Source organism: Myodes glareolus, chromosome 1 (genome assembly GCF_982192425.1).
Source record: "Myodes glareolus chromosome 1, mMyoGla1.1, whole genome shotgun sequence".
Classification (NCBI taxonomy): Eukaryota; Metazoa; Chordata; class Mammalia; order Rodentia; family Cricetidae; genus Myodes; species Myodes glareolus.
The window spans coordinates 89,097,607-89,117,461 of NC_142026.1; the positions used below are offsets into that span (position 1 = coordinate 89,097,607).

Genomic DNA, 19,855 nt, shown 5'->3' on the forward strand with positions numbered 1-19,855 from the left:
GGTGAAGATCAAATGTCAAATGGTCAGTGTCCAGAGGGCACTGATACTGTGACTGGCCTCAGCTTGAACAGACTGTATCAGTCTATATCAGTCTCTCAGAGGTCTGGAGAAGCCTGGCACCATTAGGCTACTGCTAGACCACAGTAGGACTAGCCTGAGGAGCCCCTGGAGACCTGACACCCAGTGCCCGCTTGCTTCTCTGTCAGCACCTTTATTGCCAGAGTTTCAGGTTTGGTCTAGAGCTAGCAAAGCAAACAGCTTGTTGTTGTGAATGCTGTGGCAGAATCCTTTCAAGGGTAAAGTTAAAGAACCTTAGCTGAAGAAGGACAGTTGTGGAAACGTGGTAAAGGTAAAGTTAAGATACCTTAGCTGAAGGACAGCCGTGGAAGTGTGGTAGGGGTAAAGTTAAGAACCTTAGCTAAAAGACAGTCGTGGAAATGTGGTAAGGGTAAAGTTAAGATACCTTAGCTGAAGCAGGACAGCTGTTGGAAAAATTGTAAGCCAGTGGTGGCTCTGAGTTCCTTGCTTCATGCATCTTAAATGGTCATGATGTTGATGCAGGGGCAGAGGCAGAATCCATTGTACAGTAGACGGAGGTTTGTCCTTGAGGGACGCATGGCGGGGAGCTGTGCTTCCTTCCCCACGGACTCCGTTCATGCCTGGCCTGTTCTCAGTTGCATGTTACTCTGGCATTGCACTCTGATTAGAGTTACCCGATTATCACTTGCACCAAAGCCAACCAGGTCTGTACCCATAGAGGTCAGGCAGCCAGTGAGTATTTAATAAAGTGTCACTGAATTTTCCCCCTGTGCCACCCAGATCTGGTTTTGAGGGTATGCTCGGGGTTCTGGAGTAGGCCTCTGACGTGACTTTTGCGTGTCTCGAGCAGTTCTGGGTAGCTGTGACTGAAGAGCTGTTGCCTTCTTATTGCTGCTGTAGACCAACCCTAGGTGATGTCACAGCACACACACACCACACACCGTCTCCCAGGAGAAAGTCCAGAGCAGGACTTAAGGAGACAAACATGCTACCAGAAGCTACATTCTCTTCTCAGTTTAAGAACAGAAACCAATTCTTGTCCTTTGGTCGCCTAGGGATGTTCCCTGTTGCTCGCTGGTGACTTTCCATCTGGAAGCCAGCAGTGACTGGTGAATTGTTCTTCACACATTGGGTCACCCAAAGCTCACGCAGTGACTTCCCTGTTCAGCTGTAAGAACCCGGGATTATACTGGGTCGTGTGCATGAGCCACATCAATCTCCATGGCTCAAGTCATCGGATTAGTGCCCTCGATCCCGTCTACTTCTGTGTCTCCTTGTCATTGGTGTAACATATTACCAAGTGCTGGCAGTTAGGATTCAGCTGTCTTTCCTGGGCTTCACAATTATTCGTCTGGGGAAACTGGTGGGAAATTGGGAGTGTGGGTGGAAGACAGTAGAAGAGTAAAATTGCCAAATCTCCACGACCTCTCTGGTGTACCAGGAAGTGCGTTAAGGATTCAGGTAAGCTCTTCAGTCCAAACATCTCTGAGATGAGCGGGAGCATTTCCTGTTTACAGGCTGTGGAGATACTGCCGTGTCCCACAAGAGTTAGTTATTGGCAAACACACTAATCAGCCAACTACAAGTATTTAAGTCGTTTTGTTAGGAGGTGACCAAGAGAGGAATCTCGTGCCTCTGAAAAGCCTTTTGGTGCTGGAGCCCAGGGATATAGCACCTGCAAAGACAAAAAGCCCAGCTGAGTCAGTGCCTGCGGGGGCCAGAGCAGGGCTAGCAGTGTTTTCCAGACACCATGCACCCATTACTTTTGATTTGTGCTTCCTCTTAGTTCTTTAGTTTTCTGTTTTAGCCTGCACGAGCATCACTTATTCTGGCTAATACATCTGCACTATGGTCAGGGCATGGACAGTCCCAGAAGCATTGCCGAGGTGCATATCACTGGCAGGTGGAGAAGGCTGGGGAGGGCCTAGGAAGACACTAAACAAAGTCACAACAAGATGGCGTCACCTTAGCCATTTCAATACTAAGTCACTGGTTTAAAGTGGCAGAGTGGGAGATTGTCCGATACAACACTGTACCCCCAACCTTTGGGCATGCTCTGATCGCTCCTTTCTTGCAGGGTCTCCTGTAGCCCAGGCTGGCCACAGACTTGTAGAGCTGAGGATGAGCTTGATTTCCCCCTCCTGTTTTCTCCTCCCCCAGAACTGAAATTAGAGGCATGGGTCAGAGACGTCCCATCATGCCTGGTTTATGTTGTGCTTGGGATTGAACCCAGGGCCTAATGTATGCAAGGCAAGCATGCTACCAGTGAGCTACATCTGAATCCATACACAGTCTCCTATATGATGCACTGAAAGGGCAGAGGACATCTAGATTTGACTGTTCCATGTTTGTATGTGGTATGTCTGTGAGCCATGTATGTGCTTGCTGTCCATGGAGGTCAGAAGAGGACATTAGATCTCCTGAAACTGGAGTTACAGATCACTGTGAACTGCCATATGGGTGCCAGGACTCAAACCTGGGTCCTTTGCAAGTGCTTTTAACTGCTGAGCCATTTGTTCAGCCCTTAGTTTTTATAAATTAAATTGGAATATATTCAACCTAAATAAATACCCAGATGACACTTTGAAGGGAAGAAGATAAGGTTACCTGACTGCCAGCATCTAGAGTATTTAATCCACCTATATAAATATGCTTATTTCTTATTTTTCACTTCATATAAGTTCTGTGACACTCATCGCTATTTAATAATAAATTCATCTTGATATGACAGTGTTTGGTGATACACGAAAAAGCCTTGATGTAATAACTAATGCCACACAGGAAATATGAACAGTGCACCCCCTTACCCTAAGCCCATCACGTGCACAGTGTACCCCTTACCCTAAATCCTGCATTGCAGTTCTCATTTTCTTTGGAGTTAAAAACTTTGATAAGTCAGAAATCTCACTTCTTGTTCAACTTCGAAGGAAACAGCACAGTGCCCGGAGTGCTGACGGTCTTTGGATTGCCCTGGAAAGTGGCGGTGTATCCAGGCTTGTATTCTGACATTAAAAACAGAAGTTAAAATATGCTGATGTCAGTCAATGTCTTTATGTTTCTGTTGCCAACTCTTGTTTTTCAGGCGTGTTTGGGATCTCCAGTGAGCCTTACATGAAGTATGTATGGAACGGTGAACTTCTGGATATAATCAAAAGCACTGTGCATCGCGACTGGCTGCTGTATATTATTCATGGGTTCTGTGGGCAATCAAGTATCCTTTTCATAAACACTTAAAGATGCATGTATTATGCCATGCCAGTGTGTAGAAAGGTCTACACTGTAAGATTGCAATTCTCACTCTGTACCTGCCCTGGTTAGGGTTCCTACTGCTGTGATAGCACATAAACCCATGGCCAAACTTAGCGAGGAAAGGGTTTATCTGGCTTATGCTTCTACATCTGCTCATCATGGAAGGAAGTCAGGGCAGGAACCCAAGCGCACAGGAATCTGAAGGCAGGTGCTGATGCGGAGGCATGGAGAGTTGCTACTTTGCGTTGACCTTCGTGGCTTCCTCAGCCTGCTTTCTTATAGGACCCAGGACCACCAGCCCAGATGTGGTCCCACTCACAATGGACTGGGCCCTCCCCGTCAGTCACCAGTTTAGAAAATCCCTGACTGGCCTTCCTGAAGCCCAGTCTAATCAAGGCATTTTTAATTAAGGTTCTCATCTCTTGAAAGACTCCAGCCTGTGTCAAGTTGACATAAAAAACTAGCCAGTATGACACTCCTACAGGAGAACTTAGCCATGTAAGTAGAAATGCAATGAAGAGTGCACACTCCGACCTTTTAGGGGCACAGAAATACTATAAATACCAAGGATGAAAGAGCCATGTGCTTAGTACCCTTACTGTAGCCAACGAGGACTGTGCGCGCCTGGGAGAAGGAATGGAGTGCCTGATAGGTGGCGAGAACATGGCAGGCTCATGAGAACAGACGTTGACCAAAGCATCAGCATCATTCAGGCCCTAGCAGAGAGAGGTCACAGGTTGGACAAGCACCACAAGACCTGGAAAGATAGCTGTTTTCTTGTGATGTATGTACAACTTCAGGGTGATGGGATGTGACTTAATTGGGGTTCCTGTGGCTCTGAAGAAACACTGTGACCATAGTAACTCTTTATAAAGGAGAAAATTTGATTGGGGTGACTTACAGTTTCAGAGATTTGGTCCATTATCATCATGGCAGAACTGGGGGCATGCAGGCAGACACAATACTAGACAAGGAGCTGAGAATTCTACATCTTGACCTGCAGACAACAGTAAGTAAACTGTCTCATTAGGTATAGTTTGAGCATAGAAGCCCTCCAAGTCCACCCCCACAGTGACACACTTCCTCCAACCAGGCCACACCTACTCCAACAAAGCCACATCTCCTAATAGCTCCTATGGGGGCCATTTTCTTCCAAACTACCACAGATGACATGGACAAGGTAAGTGTGGGACTCACCAGATTGCCTCTGTCAGGCTAAGGATTTGAAGTTCGGTCCCAGAGTTCTTGAGAGGTTAGTTCAGGAAGGTGACATGTATAAAGTAGCCCCTGAAGCTTGAGTTGATGGCCATTGTCCAGCTGCATGAAGTAAAAATGGGATGAGAGATATGTACAAGAAAAGACTGCAGTAGTGGTTGAGGCCTGACGAGGTGGAGCCCTGCTTTGGGCAGGAATGTGACGGACGGAGTTGATCCTGCCTTTGTGTTGTGAGGAGGAGGAAGAGGGCAGGACAAACTATCCAGCAGTGGTTGGCTTATCTTGCTACCTTTAGAGACATCAGAGGCATTTGTAAATTCTGTTGGGCTTTCGGAAATCTACAGTAAAATCATTAAAGGAATGGTTTTTGAGGCCATTGAGTGGGTGATGGGGCCATGGTTGTATCGTCTTACACTCTCTGGAGTGTTTGGGGCGGCAGCCGAGGGACACAGTCTTGAAGACAATGCTGCTGCTTCTGTACCAAGTGGAGGATAGGAGAGGCTGGGCATGGCAGACACAGCGCTGGGGGAGATCCTGGCTCACTTTATGATCACTTAAGCACCTGGCAAAATTAGGTCCTGAATCACTTATGTTTCTTCCCCAAACTCCAGTCTTCTGAGAAGAATGTGAATGCTTTACCACAAAGATACCAAAGAGAATGTGCTATGGTGTCTAAGACCATTTCTGAAGGGTAGTTCTAGCCTGACTTCTATTTGCAAGACTAGCTCAGGGCCCGACATATGATAATTATAATAAATGTGTGTTTTTAAAATAGTAAACAGCATCATTAGATTATCATTTTAAAGCTCATTAGTTTAAATGATGAGCCCGGGCTGTTGGTGATCAGTCATCTAATGAATTCTGGAAGCCCATGTAGTGTGGGAGTAATTGCTGTCTAGTAAGCATTTACTGCAGGCCAGACAGCAGAAATTCTACAGCAGTCACCCCAGCTCATCCTCCAGCAGCCAGCAGCGGTGCAGCTGGTGACTCTTAGCCAGAATGCTTTCGGCCAGAAGTGTTTCAGAGTTTGAATGTTTTTGATTTTGGAGTATTTGCCCAAATCTTAGATAACCTGAGCATGGACTTGAAGTTAATTTATGTTTCATATACATCTTGAACATCAGGACTGAAGATATTTATGCGATATTTTTAGAATGCCTATGTTTTGATTGGCCCATAACACAAGGTCAGGTATAGAATTTATAATTTGGGGTCATAATGGCACTAAAAAACTTCTGATTTCAAGGCATTTTTTTTATTTTTTGGACTACAGTTGCTCAACCTGTAGCTGTTTTTCTATTCATTTTTCTGTAGATGAGATTATAACTCAGAAAGTTAAATGACTTAAACAAGATGCTGTAAATTGATGAAACAGTTCATGGTGACACATTGAGTGTTTAGGCTTTGGGTTGCTTTTGCAGTATTATATCACTCCTTTCCTTAGTATTAACAGCTTTTTCCTAATTTACACTTAGCTTTAAATGGCACATGCCCTTGGAAGAGGCATGTGATGTTAATGAGTGAGGAAGGACTGGCTGTACTTCTTACATTATCACTTGGTTACAAGGAGAGACATAATGCAGGAAACCTGTGTATTTTCTTGAAAAGCCAGAGAAATCACCACGTGAGCACATGGAGTGTTGCCATGAAACCCAGACAGATCCGAGGAACCATTGGGTGCCCTGCTATTTCATTCCTGGTGGAGCTCTTAGTGTCTTAAAAGATTGGACAAGGTGTATTAAATGCATAAGGGATAAGGATTCTTGTAGCTTTCTGTGCCAACCACAAGTACTGAGCTTTAACTCGGTTTCTAAGAGCTATTGATCTACGGACGACCTGTGTATGTGACTCTCATAGCCAGAAGGTCCAGTAAGTTTGCTGGGACTCGTTTTCTCAAGAGAGGTGCGAACTGTGAGGTGAGACAACAAACCGCACTGCTGTGATGGTCTAACCTTTCCCATCAGAGACGACAAACCGCACTCCTGTGATGGTCTAACCTTTTCCATCGGCTTTGCTGAGAGTGGCAAAGCTGTGAACTTCTAACAAATTAACTCCCTATCATCCTAATGCATTTTGTTTGTGTGTGTGCATGCGCACATCCTTTTGGTCATCCGAATTGTATTTTCTTAGATACTTGTACGTTTTTTAATCTCCTGAATAATTTTAGATAATTGTTTTTCTTTTCTTTGCCATCCTACCATTTATACTGGCCAAAACATTATTTGATGTTTTTGTTGAGTAACTAATTTGATTTATTTTCCAGTCTATTCTCTGCTGTTGTTAATTGTTTTTTCTTTATCATGTTTTAATCTGCTTTTTCCGGTGTATACTCTGAATATTGATGGTGTGTGACTTACCTCTTTTAAGATGCATGGAGAATAGGAGTTATGATTTCATTGTGGTTTTGAATGTTTCTCATTTAAAAGTTCTGAGAGCATAAACTGTCTTTGGTTGCACCTTCCTTCAGGGTGATGTTGCAAACGAAGTGGAGACCGAGCAGCTCGTCTGCGATGCTTCGGTGATGTCCTTTACTGCAGGCAGCTATTCTTCTTACGTACAAGTTAGAGGATCGGTTCCCTTGTACTGGTCCCAAGACATCTCAACTATGATGCCTAAACCACCTATTACATGTGCGTAAGCCGGCCTGCTGGGAGTTGCTCTTGTCTGCTGTCATTCAAGATGATGATCGTTGTCACATAATAAGTATTTGGGTTGGGGGAGATCTTGGTCTTTTGAGCAAAAGCATATGGAGGAGTGTCTTCTGTTAGCTTTCTGTAGTGAATTCAGCCTTAATTTAAACCATTAATGAATTGCATGTTATTTTGCTTCAGAAATGACAGTCTTTCAGATTTAATAAGTACTTGCTGGGTTAATGTCTAGTGAGCTCCTTGAGGAGATTTGGGGAATGAAGGTGCTAGGTTAGTTGCACTGTATTTCTTTTCAACGGTTTTGGAAACCCTACACTTCTTTTATTTCCCGCTTCATGGTGACATTCGGGTATTTATCTACCTTTCTTCTTCTCAGTGGACCAGGCGGACCCCTTTGCACATGTAGCTGCTCTTCACTTTGACCAGATGCTTCAGAGGTTTGGCTCCCCCATCATCATCTTGAATTTAGTGAAGGTATGATGTGCTCGCCACATACACCGGGCCGGGCCGCCTTTTCTCAGACAAGGCGTGCCAGCTGTGCTTTGCCTTCCCAGAGAAAGAGGGGAGGACAGAGATGGGGGAGGGACAGAGAGGTGTCCACTGCGCCAGCTTGCTGTGTTTGTGCTAATGTTCTTCAGCCTCACATCCCATGTGGCTTCTTCTGGACTTGCCCTGGGAACCAGTAATAATCACTCTAAAGGAAGAGGGTGATCTGGTCTACCAGTGTAGCACAATTAATAAAAACCCAGAGACAGAAATTGATATTCATCCTGAAGCTCAGAAAAGCAAAACAGCTAGTCATCAGTCCAAAATGGCGACCCTGCCTCCAGGAATCTCAGAATGAGACTATGTGTGAGAGCTGTCTCCTCCTGTTTTATGTTTCCCTGTAGTTCTGGGATTAAAAGCGTGCACCCCTACTGCCAGGTTTCTGTGGCAAACTAGTGTGGCTACAGGGATTAAAGGTGTGTGTCACCACTGCCTGGTCTGTAAGGCTGACCAGGGCAGCTGTTTTACTCTCTGAACTTTAGGCAAGTTTTATTTATTAAAATACAAATGAAATCTCACTACATACCAGGCTCCTGATTCCTTTGTGTGAACTGGGTCTACATTAAATTTCTTTGTCTCAGGACAACTTAAGAACACAGAGGGAGCTGCTGCACCCTCACCTTGATACACCTCACTCCCTTGGGAGTCTGTAAGCTGTAAGCACTGCAAACCAATGTGGATCAATAGGTGCCAGTGTTACAGCTCGGGAGGGAAAGGTACCCTGGCTATACCTACAGATGTAAAAGGACGTTATCCTAGGTACCTACAGCTGTGAGAAGGAAGATATCTGGACTGTTGGAAAGTCAGGCTGTACCTGTAGCTGTGTTCCAGTAGGGAATGGTGTCCCCACAGGATGTGGCAAGCCTTCTCCTCTCTGAGAGAGAGTCGGTACAGCTGAGCCCTGTCCCACTCTGCTAAGAGAGTTTCCCAGCAGAGGTATCCATTGCTGCTCTGCTCTGCTCCACTAGGGAGTTTCCCAGCAGAGATTCTGCTATGCTTTGGCGACAGAAGGTCTTCACCCAAAATCATTCAAGCGATTTATTTGGGAGGAAGGAATCCAAGAGGGTGGCTGCCTCTGCCAGGGGGGAACGGAGCAGCTATCAACTGAACAGGCACAGGGCGTCTTAGAGGCAGAGCTTTTCTAGGGAGAAGATTTTTAGGGTGGGAATTGGTCGGATTTCAATCCCCTGAGCTTGTCCAAGCTCAGAGGTTGACTAGATTTTATGCTCAGGGATTGGTTGGTTTCATGCGCAGTTGCAGAGTGTGTTTCTTTGGCTCTGGTTTCAAGGATTGGTTGATATCGTGCTCAGTTGGTTAGGACCAAAGTGTGTTTCCTTGGCTCTGGTTTCAGGGCCCAGGTATTTCTCTGATTCTGGTTTCAGGGCCAAAGTGTGTTTCTTTTACTGGCTCTACTTTCAGGGTCAGGGTGGGATCTTTGGCTGATCCTTTTAACCTATAATGGGCTTCATTCAGAAATGAGAAGTCCTGTGAGAAGCTCAGGCAACATGGTATAATGTCTCTCAGCTTCTCCCTCAGAGTACACACACCATGACTGGTTCACACACTGTGAGTGCATAATGGGCAATATTACTCAATAAATTTATCTAACTCTATTACACCCAAGTGAATTGAAAGAACCTCAGCCAGTGGCTAAGAAGACCTTGAGAATACCAATGAAAGGTTTCATTACATTATGTCTGTGGCAGTGACCAGCAACATAGAAGTATTAAAAAATAAAAACAACAACAATAAAAACCCCAAAGAATCCTTGTCCATTTAATTATTAATCTGGTATTTTTGACACTTTTATATGTATCAAGGAAATTATACAAACAATTCCTGCCTTCATGGAGCTACCAGTGTGAGGGAGGCAGTGTTGAACTAAAGCAGAGCTGCCAATCAAGAAGAGAGGAGGAGTGTTCAATCTGAAGAAAAGGCAGTGCCCTGATTTTGTGTGTGTGTGTGTGTGTGTGTGTGTAGCATACATGTGCTCCTTTATGACAGCTTCAATTTTCTTTAGGGTAGGAATAAAAGTCACCTGCTTAAAGTGGGGGCTTTCACAGCAGCAGAAAGTGAACTTGACAGGGACCATCCAGACAAGAGTCAGTTTCCACTCGATAGAAGTGGGTTCTTAAATGGCACCATTCTGCTACTGCTGCCTCTTCCCAGCAGGCCTGCATGGGCATACAAGCACAGATCAAAGAGAGATGATTGGCTTCATTTAGTTTTACCAGACAGATACCTAAGAAAGACAGTGTCAAGTGCATTTTGGATATTGGCAATAGTGTGGTTGCTGTGGACAATGAAAGCTGAGTGGGCTGAGGAGAAAGAGAGAGGGGGGAAGGACTTTTGGAGAGAGTAGAGCAGTTGTTGGCTTGGCACAGTTGTGAGGTGGCGCATTCAAAGTCAAAGCAATCTGAAAATAAAGGCGGTTCTGGATGGGAAATGCTGAAGGCAGAGCATCTCCCTGTGATCACCTGAGGTGGAGGTTGGGAATGGGGGCCGAACCAGAGTACAGCAGGATCTGGAGGTATTGAAGGTAACACAGAAAGGCCGGGCACCGGGAGGAGGTGGGTGCTTACCTAGGAGGGGCCTGTGCAGTACTGCTAAATACATGGCTCAGGGGAACAGTGTGTGTGGTATGTGTGCTTCATCGAGAGCATGGAAGAATATGTGGTCCCAAAGTGGCAGGGGCAGAGGCACTCAGTGTCCTGTCTTTCGGTTTCTGTGATTGACATCATGACCCTTGTGAAGATGATCATAATGTCTGCGCGTATTTGTTCACATTAATGCAGAAACTCGCTCCGGTCTGCTCGGAGTAACGTAAGCTGGGCTGATAATCTACAACTCTGACTTAATATGGATACATAATAGACTCAGTTGAAAATTTAGGTGGAAAACTTCAGTGGAAACACTGTTGACTTGCCGCTAGGGTTGGCCGCAAAGGCCTATGGTCCCAGCCGCTCAAGCAGCAGAGGCAGGGGATCACAAGTTTAAGGCCCGTACCTAGCTACAGAGTGAATTTCAGCCCAGCCTGAGCAATTTAGGGAGACCCTGTCCCGAAATAAAAAGAGGGCAGGAGTAGGTGCTGCGCAGGGGTACAACTCTTCTGATTCAGTTCCTGGTACTGCAGAAGATTGTGATAATTATGAGTGCTTTTCCCGTAAGTATATATTATTAGTATAGAAGCAAATTGCTGTTAAAGCAGTAAGTGATGAGCTATTACTGGAACATACACTAGAACTAGCTGAGTGGATCTTGTTCATGCTTTATAGAGTGCAGTTGAAAGGGCCTAGTTAAAAAGAACCCCGAGCCTATAGTGCTCGGAAGTCCCTGTTAATTATACACATTAAAAGTGCTATTTAATTCATGTGGCTGAAAACTATGCCTGTGGCTGAACGAGGCCTGTTTCGCCTCCCTGTAGCCAATGTAGTTTGAAAGGAGTTTTGCAAAAGAGAACATTTATTTACGAGGCCTAGGACCTCGCATAGGCCTGCTAAGAGCCCAGCCATCGAGCTACATCCCTATCCCTGTCATCAGTTGTTTTGTTCATAGGAAAAAGAAAATGCCTCTTGTTTTCACTTGGAAGAAGGTCTTAGAAAGTTGTGGGTAAACCGTCAAAGAATGCCCATGTCCATAGAATGTCCATGCCCACAGGATGCCTGTGTCCATAGGATGACCGTGTCTATAGGATTATTGTGTCCATAGGATGACCATGTCTATAGGATTACTGTGTCCATAGGATGATTATATCTATAGGATGCCTGTGTCCATAGGATGTCCATAGGATGTTCCTGTCCATGGGATGATTATGTTTATAGGATCCCCGTGTCCATAGGATGACCATGACCATAGGATGCCCATGTCCGTAAGATAACAACAAGGAGGAAGCTCTTCTGGTTCCTGTTCCCATTTGCCCTGTTGTGAGCCTCTCCCTCTGTGGGGCCCTCTGATATACAGGTTGACTTGTATCTGGGCGTTTGCATTGGTTTGTGAAGGGGTTCAGCAGCCCCAAGAAGACTGACTGAGCAGCCTATGAGCACTAACCCGGTACACACTGCGGACAGCAGACTCTATAGCCATGCAGGCTGATTTCACACGAGAATTTCAGAAAGGCGCTACTTCCCTATTTAATTTAAAGAACTTTTGAGAATTCCAAATAAATAACTTTCCCAGATAAAATACAAGCAAAGTATACTTTCACCTGATTCTTAATTCTTATGTAATTTCTCTATTTGTTTTATTCTACTGTGCAAATATACCCTTGATTGTTTCTACAGTAGTTGTTAATTCAGTTCGTGATGACTGAAAATAATCACCATGATTGAAAACAGCACCAACATTATGGTGCCAGCAGTGTTGCTGCGACATCGTTGATGTCTCTGTTGCAGTTTTTCTTTGTTTCTAAGGAAAGGCCTGATCAAAGTAATGGTACACGTAGCTAACTTTTCCTGAAGGCTGTGGTAAGAGCTCCCCCTGCTTTTGTCTCATTTAAACCCCACATCAGTGCTGTGGGGAAGACACTGCTGCTGCCCAAGGAAAACCGACAGCCTTGCCAGAGGTCCAAGTGCAGCAGTGCAGGGCCACACAGCAGCATGGCCTTCTTCAGTGAGAGGCAGTGTGGTAACCCGAGAGATGCGGCAGGCAGGGAGGCACCTCAGGGTGGCTGAACTCTTAACCTCATAGAAATGTCCCAGGTACAAGTCGACCTGAGTGTCAGAGGGCTCCAGAGAGGAAGGGCCCACCAAGGGAGAGGCTCACCACAGGGTAACTGGGAGCAGAGGTAAGGCTCGGGCCATGCATGCCTTCCAGCCTTTCAGTGCGACCATAGTGTGAAGGGGATAATGTTCCCGACTTGCCTCCTCGAGGTTTCGCGTGTTGGTTTCGAAAGCACGCTCTGCTGTGGTCCTCTGTGTAGGGCTGGCCCCTCCAGAGCATCCCGTTTTCTCTCTGCACCCCTGGCTGCCGCTGTGGGCTGGGCTTGTATAGCGCACACTGGGTTCTCATCTCCTCCCTGCCAAGCGAGCATTGCTACCCAAGCAGGCTATGGATGTGTGGGCCAGGCTTGTGTGCTACACATGGCTGCAGGAGATCAGCAGGGAAAACCCAGCCACCCCGGCTCGTCAGAGCTGCTGACTCGCTCAGTGAAGATCTCTTAATTCTCATGTATATTTTTATTTAGTAACTGGGTGTCACTTCAGCATTTAAGACCCGGGCTTTTCTTACTAAGGTGAGGTATGAGCTACAAAGCTATGGTCTACCTTAAACTTGTTTTAAGATAATTGTACTCAGACATTTACGATTTTTAAAAGTAGATTTATTGGTTTTATTTTAGGTGTGTTTTACATGCATGTATGTCACTGTGTGCATATTTAGTGCCCACTGAGGTCAGAAGAGGGCATCAGATTCCCCTGGCACTGGAGTTCTAGATGGTTGTAAATCGTCGTGTGGGTGCTGGGAATCAAACCTGGTTCCTGTCCAGGAGCAACAGACGCCCTTACCCACCGACCATCTCTCCAGCCCCACATTTCAGACTTAAACTTAAAAATTATTTCAAACGTTTTTACTAAAGGAACGAGAGAAGAGAAAGCATGAGAGGATTCTGAGTGAAGAGCTGGTGGCCGCCGTCACCTACCTGAACCAGTTCCTGCCCCCAGAGCACACGATTGTCTACATTCCCTGGGACATGGCCAAGTACACCAAGAGGTGAGAGAGACTGCCGCACAGGCCTGTCTCCTTGGTGACACAGCTCCCCCACTTTCCTTCCTGAGGCTTAGGTGAGGCAGTTTTGGGCTCTTCTGCAAGGTGACCAGCTCTTTCCTGTGTCTTCCCTGCTGTTCCTCACAGGCATTGGTTCGCCTTCTCCCTTGTTCCTCAGGGAGGAACTGCTCTCAGAGGATCTGTCTTGTAGATGGATATGTACTATTGTAACTGTTGATAGGAAACCCTAGCTCCTCATTCTGCTAATCAGGTCCCTTAGCTGCTTGGTTCCAATGTGTTATAACTTATTTGGACCTATTCTGTTTGAGAAAACCTGATCTTTGTGCCTAGAGCGAGTTCCACGCCAGGATTTTCCTGTAACTTCTTACCACTTCCACCACCACCCTGTCACACGCTTCCTCCTCTCCCCTTTCTCTCATATTCAGCTCAAAACTAATCCTTGCTAAGAGGCCATTTTTTTTGAGCCTTGTTTACATGCAACATATAAATTCTGGGCTTATTTACTATGACTATATTATTTTGCTTTTGTCAAGTTTATTCCCTGAACAGTTTTTTGGAGTAAATGTACCAGGCACACACACATACCCCCACTTACCTGGAATATGTTAGTTAAGTGATTGATGCTGTCATATTAATTTCTTTTCCAGTTTTTCTTTCCCTGACACTGCACTTTGCTCGGTCAGTGCCAGATTAGGTGGTGGCTTGGCTGACTTGAAAACCTCTCAGGGGAACGTCCCGTGCCAAGACTGGGGAATGTGTCAGTATTTGCTATTAAGTTACAGGTCTACTGTTAGTTACTGGGTACACATTATATTTCTGCCTTAATTATTTCAGTCTTTCTGTTACATAAAGCACATGATTAAGACAGTTAAATCCCCGAGCGTCTGTACTGTTGATGTTGTTTGCTTTACAGGGAGAGTGAACAGCGTCTGAGTTCTCACTTTTTCACTGTTCCTCTCTCAGTAAGCTGTGTAATGTTCTCGACCGGCTGAATGTGATTGCAGAAAGTGTGGTAAAGAAAACAGGTTTCTTCGTAAACCGCCCCGACTCTTACTGCAGCATTTTACGGCCAGATGAAAAGTACGTATGACATTAAAAACTTAAATTCAGAGATGGGGAGATGAAGTGATTGCTATACAAGCCGAGGACCCAAGTTCAGTCCCTAGAGCTCCCATAAGAAAGTCAGTGTGGTGGTGTGTGTTTGTAGTCCCAGCATGGAGGAGGCAGAGACAGGCAGATCCCTGGGACTCACTGGCCATTCCAGTCTAGCCCTCGGGGAGCACAGTGACTCACAGGTAGAGGCTCCTCCCACCAAGTCTGAGCCCTTGGGACCCAGGGGTTAGAAGGAGAAAAATGACTCCACCTGCTGTCCCTTGACCTTCGTATCTGGTACTGTGTTCCACACTCCACACCACATATGCAAAGGAAACTTAAATCGAGGTATTTTTTCTAATATACAAAATATTTTAGGGATTGGAGAGAGGACTTAGTGATAGCACTTGCCTCAAAAGCATGAGGACCTGAGCATGAATTGTCAGCAGCCGTGTGAAAAGCTGGGCGTGGCTGTGTGTGCCCGAACTCCAGCATTAGGAAGCGCGTGCGCGCGCGCGCGCACACACACACACACACACACACACACACACACACACACTTGTAAAATATTCTAAATACAGGAAGTCTATGGTAATTAGAGAATGGATGGATAGATGAACTTATGGAGAGGCAGGCTGCTCACGACCACGTGATGAATAGTCACTGTGTGCTTGGGAATTCCTGTGGTGATCACATACCTTCAGATGGAAGCCTCAGGAGCCTTAGCATTTGCTCTGTGGAATAACCATTATATAAAACGTGTGTGTGTGCAATGTAAGTTTTTCTGTAGCAAATTCATTGTTTAGTATTTAGAAAGAACAGGAAATCTTTCTGGTTGACAGTGGATGCTGTTATGAGTGTAGACTTTGTTAGCGTGCTGTGGTGGTTTGCTCACAGCCCTTCTGTTGCTGCTAGCTTGTTGGCTGCTTCAGAGAGAGGCCTGTTCCTTATTTATCTTTAAAAGAACCAGTATTATTTATTTCCAACATTTGTTTTTCAGTTAACATAGTTAACTTCAGTGGTCAAATGAAAAACCCCAAATCAGCCTAATGTGTTTATGTTTAGATGAATCTTTCTGCTATAGTTTTCAGGGTTTGAATTTAGGGAATCTTAATGTACAGGGTGTGTAAAAAAAGTGTGGAAGGCTCCACTAGGAAGATGGCTGTAACTGTGTATGGTCATGGAAACCAAAGAAAGATATGGGTTGAAAGGAAAACAAGGGTGAAACTTAGTAGAACATAGACGGTGTCCAAGAGAGACACAGGCAACTTAAGATGCCTCCATCTTAAGCTTTTTTTTAAAAAAGTAGAACACAGTGACTGACCCATCTCATTTTTTTCTTATTGCATCTGAAAAGGTGCAAGTGCAGAATTATCTGATGCCCAGAGACCTTCCCTTCTAATGCTGTGACTCTTAAAATCTATGACTATATATCATTCCTTTAAAAATCAAACAAAAAAAGCAGAGGTTTGGGTTTGTGGCCTAGTTGTAGTACACAGTTTAGGGAACCCATGGCCTGCGTTTACCCAGCCCTGGAAGAAAAAATGTCAAGTGTCTGTTTTTACCCAGGTGGAATGAGCTTGGAGGCTGTGTGATTCCCACTGGTCGGTTGCAGGTATGGATATTATATTTATAGTGAATACAATTTGTGTCGATGGTGTGTAATGTTTGGGGGGTTGGATTTGTTTTTGTTTTGTTTTGTTTGAGGCAGGGTCTCACAGTATATTGCTGGCTAGCCTGGCACTCACTATGCAAATCAGTCTGACCTCGAACTCACAGAGACTCACCTGCTTTGGGTTCCCAAGTGCTGGGATCACAGGTATCTGCTCCCACATCCAGCTAATTTTTTGTCATATTTTCTATTAGGTTCTGTTAAGATGTAATTGATGCAAAATTATTAATAGCTTGAGAATGGTTTTTTAAAAGCCTCCCTGCTTGTTTAAATCTTATACAAAGATGTATAGCTGATATTATAGCTTTTACATTTCTCTACATAAGAGTTTTTGTTACTGGAAATTAAAAGCAAGAATATGGAGATAGGTTAGAATATAGAATAGGTTAGGGCGACTTTGGAAAATGATCTAGTGTGTGTTGTATTTATTAGCTATGCATTAAGAATGATGTGCTTGAGACAGGATGGTTTTGTGGTTGAGAGCACCTCCTGCTCTTCCGAAAGACCCAAGTTTGCTTCCCAGCTCTTACCCCTCCCACACTTCTGTGAGATGGATTGCAGGTACCAGTAACTCTAGCTCCAGGGAACTGGTGCCATCTTTTGGCCTCTGAGGGCACCAGCACACACACACACACACACACACACAAAACCTTAGAAAAATACATCTTTAACTACTGAATATTTGGTTTGTATAATATTTGGTTTGAACAATATCAGATAAAAGTTCATATTTCACTAATTAGTAAATACAGAAAATATTAGCTGTTTGCTTTATCTTGTTAAGCCTTCAAAATAAATTAAAATATAGACTGGATTTAACAATGCTATTATGGTGACATTAAGTGAACAGTAAATATAACTTTATATGGTTAACAAAATGTTCTTTATTTTTTTAACCCCTAACTGATGTGAAATTCCCCTCTGCATGCTATGAATATGTTTTATAACCATTGGTTAATAAAGAAGCTGCTTTGGCCTATGTCAGGACAGAATATAGGTAGGTGGGAAAACTAAACTGCATGCAGAGAGAAAGAAGGCAGAGTCAGGTAGTCTCCATGTAGCTGCCCAAGAAGCAAGATGTGAGGTAACCATGAGCCTCGTGGTAAAATATAAAATAATAGAAATGGGTTCATTTAAGATGTAAGGGCTAGTTAGGAATATGCCTAAGCCATTGGCCAAGCAATGTTGTAATTAATATAGTTTTTGTGTGATTATTCGTGTCTGGATATCTGGGAAATGAAAGTACAGTTTCTTTACAAATCCTTCACTTTCTTTATCCGGGATTAGCACCTATTGCTTTTCTTCTGTTGCTTTACAAGCAGGGTTTCCTGTGGATTGAAGTAGTCTGGGTGTCTGAAACCTTATTGTGTTCTTTGTAGACCGGCATTCTTCGAACCAACTGTGTGGACTGTTTAGATCGCACCAACACAGCGCAGTTCATGGTGGGCAAGTGTGCTCTGGCTTACCAACTGTACTCCTTAGGACTGATTGACAAGCCTAACCTACAGTTTGATACGGATGCGGTGAGGTAATCCTTTTTGCTGAACGTCATTTGAACGTCAGCAGTGACAAGAAGCACATTTGACTCATAAGAATTTTTATAAACTCATTTCTACTTTTAGCTTCTCAAAGACTTATTGCTAGTTGGCAGTATTCAAGTTAGTTCTATATTTCTGTTAAATGTTGGTATATTATTTCCATTGGTCTTGTTTGCTTGCATTATCATTAAGCATTATGTTTTTTAAAATAAATCTGAAGGGCTTAGAATAACTAGTAGGTTAAATAAAAACCCAAGTGACAATGATTTTAGTACCAGTTCCACAAACGTTGTGAACTAAAGATACAACGTGTGTAAGATAGAGTCTTCACTAAGGATTACCGTTTCTTCATTGTTCATCAACTCTGAAAACAGAAAGTATATGGCTTGCCTGCCTGCTGTGGCCAGGATGTTCATGTGATGGAGTCCTCACCCCCAAGCAATGGCATTAGAGGATGGGATCTTTGTGACTTGCTTATATCTAAGGGCAGAGCCCTCAGCATTGGGATTAGTGGTGTGTGAAAAGTGATCAGGTCATGTGTATTAGTCTCTTCCTCATGTGAGGTTAAAACAAGAAGGCACCACTCATGAAGGAAATGGGCCTTTGCGAGGCGGTGAATCTGCTGATGCCTTTATCTTAGATGCTGCAGCCCCTGGGACTATGAGAAGTGAATATTGTCTGTAAGTCACCTTGAGAGCAAGGTACTGTCTATAATAAGACTACATGCACACACACATGCATGCACACACACACACACACACACCAATTCAGAGGGACTAAAACAGTGTTGAGGAAGTGAATTAATCTGGCAAATAGTGTCTTGTTTTCTTGTTAAGAGTTTCTGTGCCCTTGGCGTTAAATTGCTATAAAACATCGTGTGATTTACATTTGCACTTATTTTCAAAATGTTCAAGAGCCCACTTGAAAGATCCAGAAGAGTTCTTTGGTAAAAGACTCTTTTTTCCAGGTCTGACCTGGTGAATGGTTTGTACACTCATTTAGGTTAAGTTTCCCCCTATAATGGGGACTGAAAGGCATTGCACGTGCTAAGCCAATTCTCTACCACTGAGCTCTACCCAGTCCCTCTCCTCAGTTTCCATTCTGGGACAAGGTCTCACGAGCTTTCTCAGCCCAGGCAGTCCTGCCTCAGCCTCCTTGGAAGCTGGGATTGTAGACCGGATCCCCAGATGACAAGATTGTAGAATGTGAGTCTTCCTTCTGTGCAGGTTATTCGAGGAACTCTATGAAGATCACGGAGATACCCTGTCTCTGCAATATGGAGGCTCTCAGCTCGTCCACCGGGTAAAAACCTACAGGAAGATCGCACCGTGGACCCAGCACTCCAAAGACATCATGCAGACGCTGTCCCGATACTACAGCAACGCCTTTTCAGGTAACTCTCAGGCAGCAGCATCTCCACTCAAATTTTAGGTGTGTTTGTCTTCTTGTACACACTTTTTTCCTTTTAGCTATTTATTTCAATAAGGATTATATTTATAAATTTAAATAAAATAGAATTTGTGATTTCGAAGATCCTCTATTTGTTCAATAGATAAATAAATAAATATTAAAACCTTTTTGAACCTGAGTCTCGTGTACCCCAGGCTGGCCCACACTTGCCAACTGGCAGGGGATGACCTTGCACCTTTGATCTACTTGAATGCTGGATGGGGTGACAGGGGACCTCGCTACACCGGACTTTTGTGATTCTGGGGATTAAACACAAGTATTTGAGCACACTAGGCACATACCAGGCAAGCGCTCTGCCGACAGGGTTACTGTCCGCAAAACTGGTATTTTAAAACAGCACATGCTGCATTCTGCCCCTCGTAGTCACTGTTCTTATGTGACAGGACGGGGGTGGAGTTCTTGCCGTCTTTTGTTTGTGTTTTTCTCCTTCAGTATTTCTAAATGTAGAAATCTGAAAGTATTGAATATTTTTTCAAATGGGTTAACATCTTGATAGTTGTTTATAAACGTGTTACTCAGAGGTGTCAACTAGAAATGAATGATGACATACTCTCATGACCGACAAGTGTTACTTCAAACAGGTTATTCCTGTGGTCCTTTCCCTTGCTCCATTCTGGTGCCATTGTCAATATGTCAGTATACATAATGTGTATCACACACAGAAG

General features: G+C 44.3%; 1 protein-coding gene across 1 annotated transcript in view; it reads left to right on the top strand.

The window, feature by feature from the left end:
• Fig4 (FIG4 phosphoinositide 5-phosphatase) overlaps positions 1–19,855 on the top strand; it is a 115,786-nt gene that overhangs the window by 31,713 nt on the left and 64,218 nt on the right. Inside the window, exons 7-15 of the mRNA XM_048424991.3 lie at positions 3,122–3,250; positions 6,319–6,419; positions 6,971–7,133; positions 7,528–7,625; positions 13,270–13,403; positions 14,382–14,498; positions 16,080–16,125; positions 17,562–17,710; positions 18,947–19,113. Coding sequence (XP_048280948.1) covers positions 3,122–3,250; positions 6,319–6,419; positions 6,971–7,133; positions 7,528–7,625; positions 13,270–13,403; positions 14,382–14,498; positions 16,080–16,125; positions 17,562–17,710; positions 18,947–19,113 — 1,104 coding nt within the window. The remainder of the gene's footprint in view (positions 1–3,121; positions 3,251–6,318; positions 6,420–6,970; positions 7,134–7,527; positions 7,626–13,269; positions 13,404–14,381; positions 14,499–16,079; positions 16,126–17,561; positions 17,711–18,946; positions 19,114–19,855) is intronic.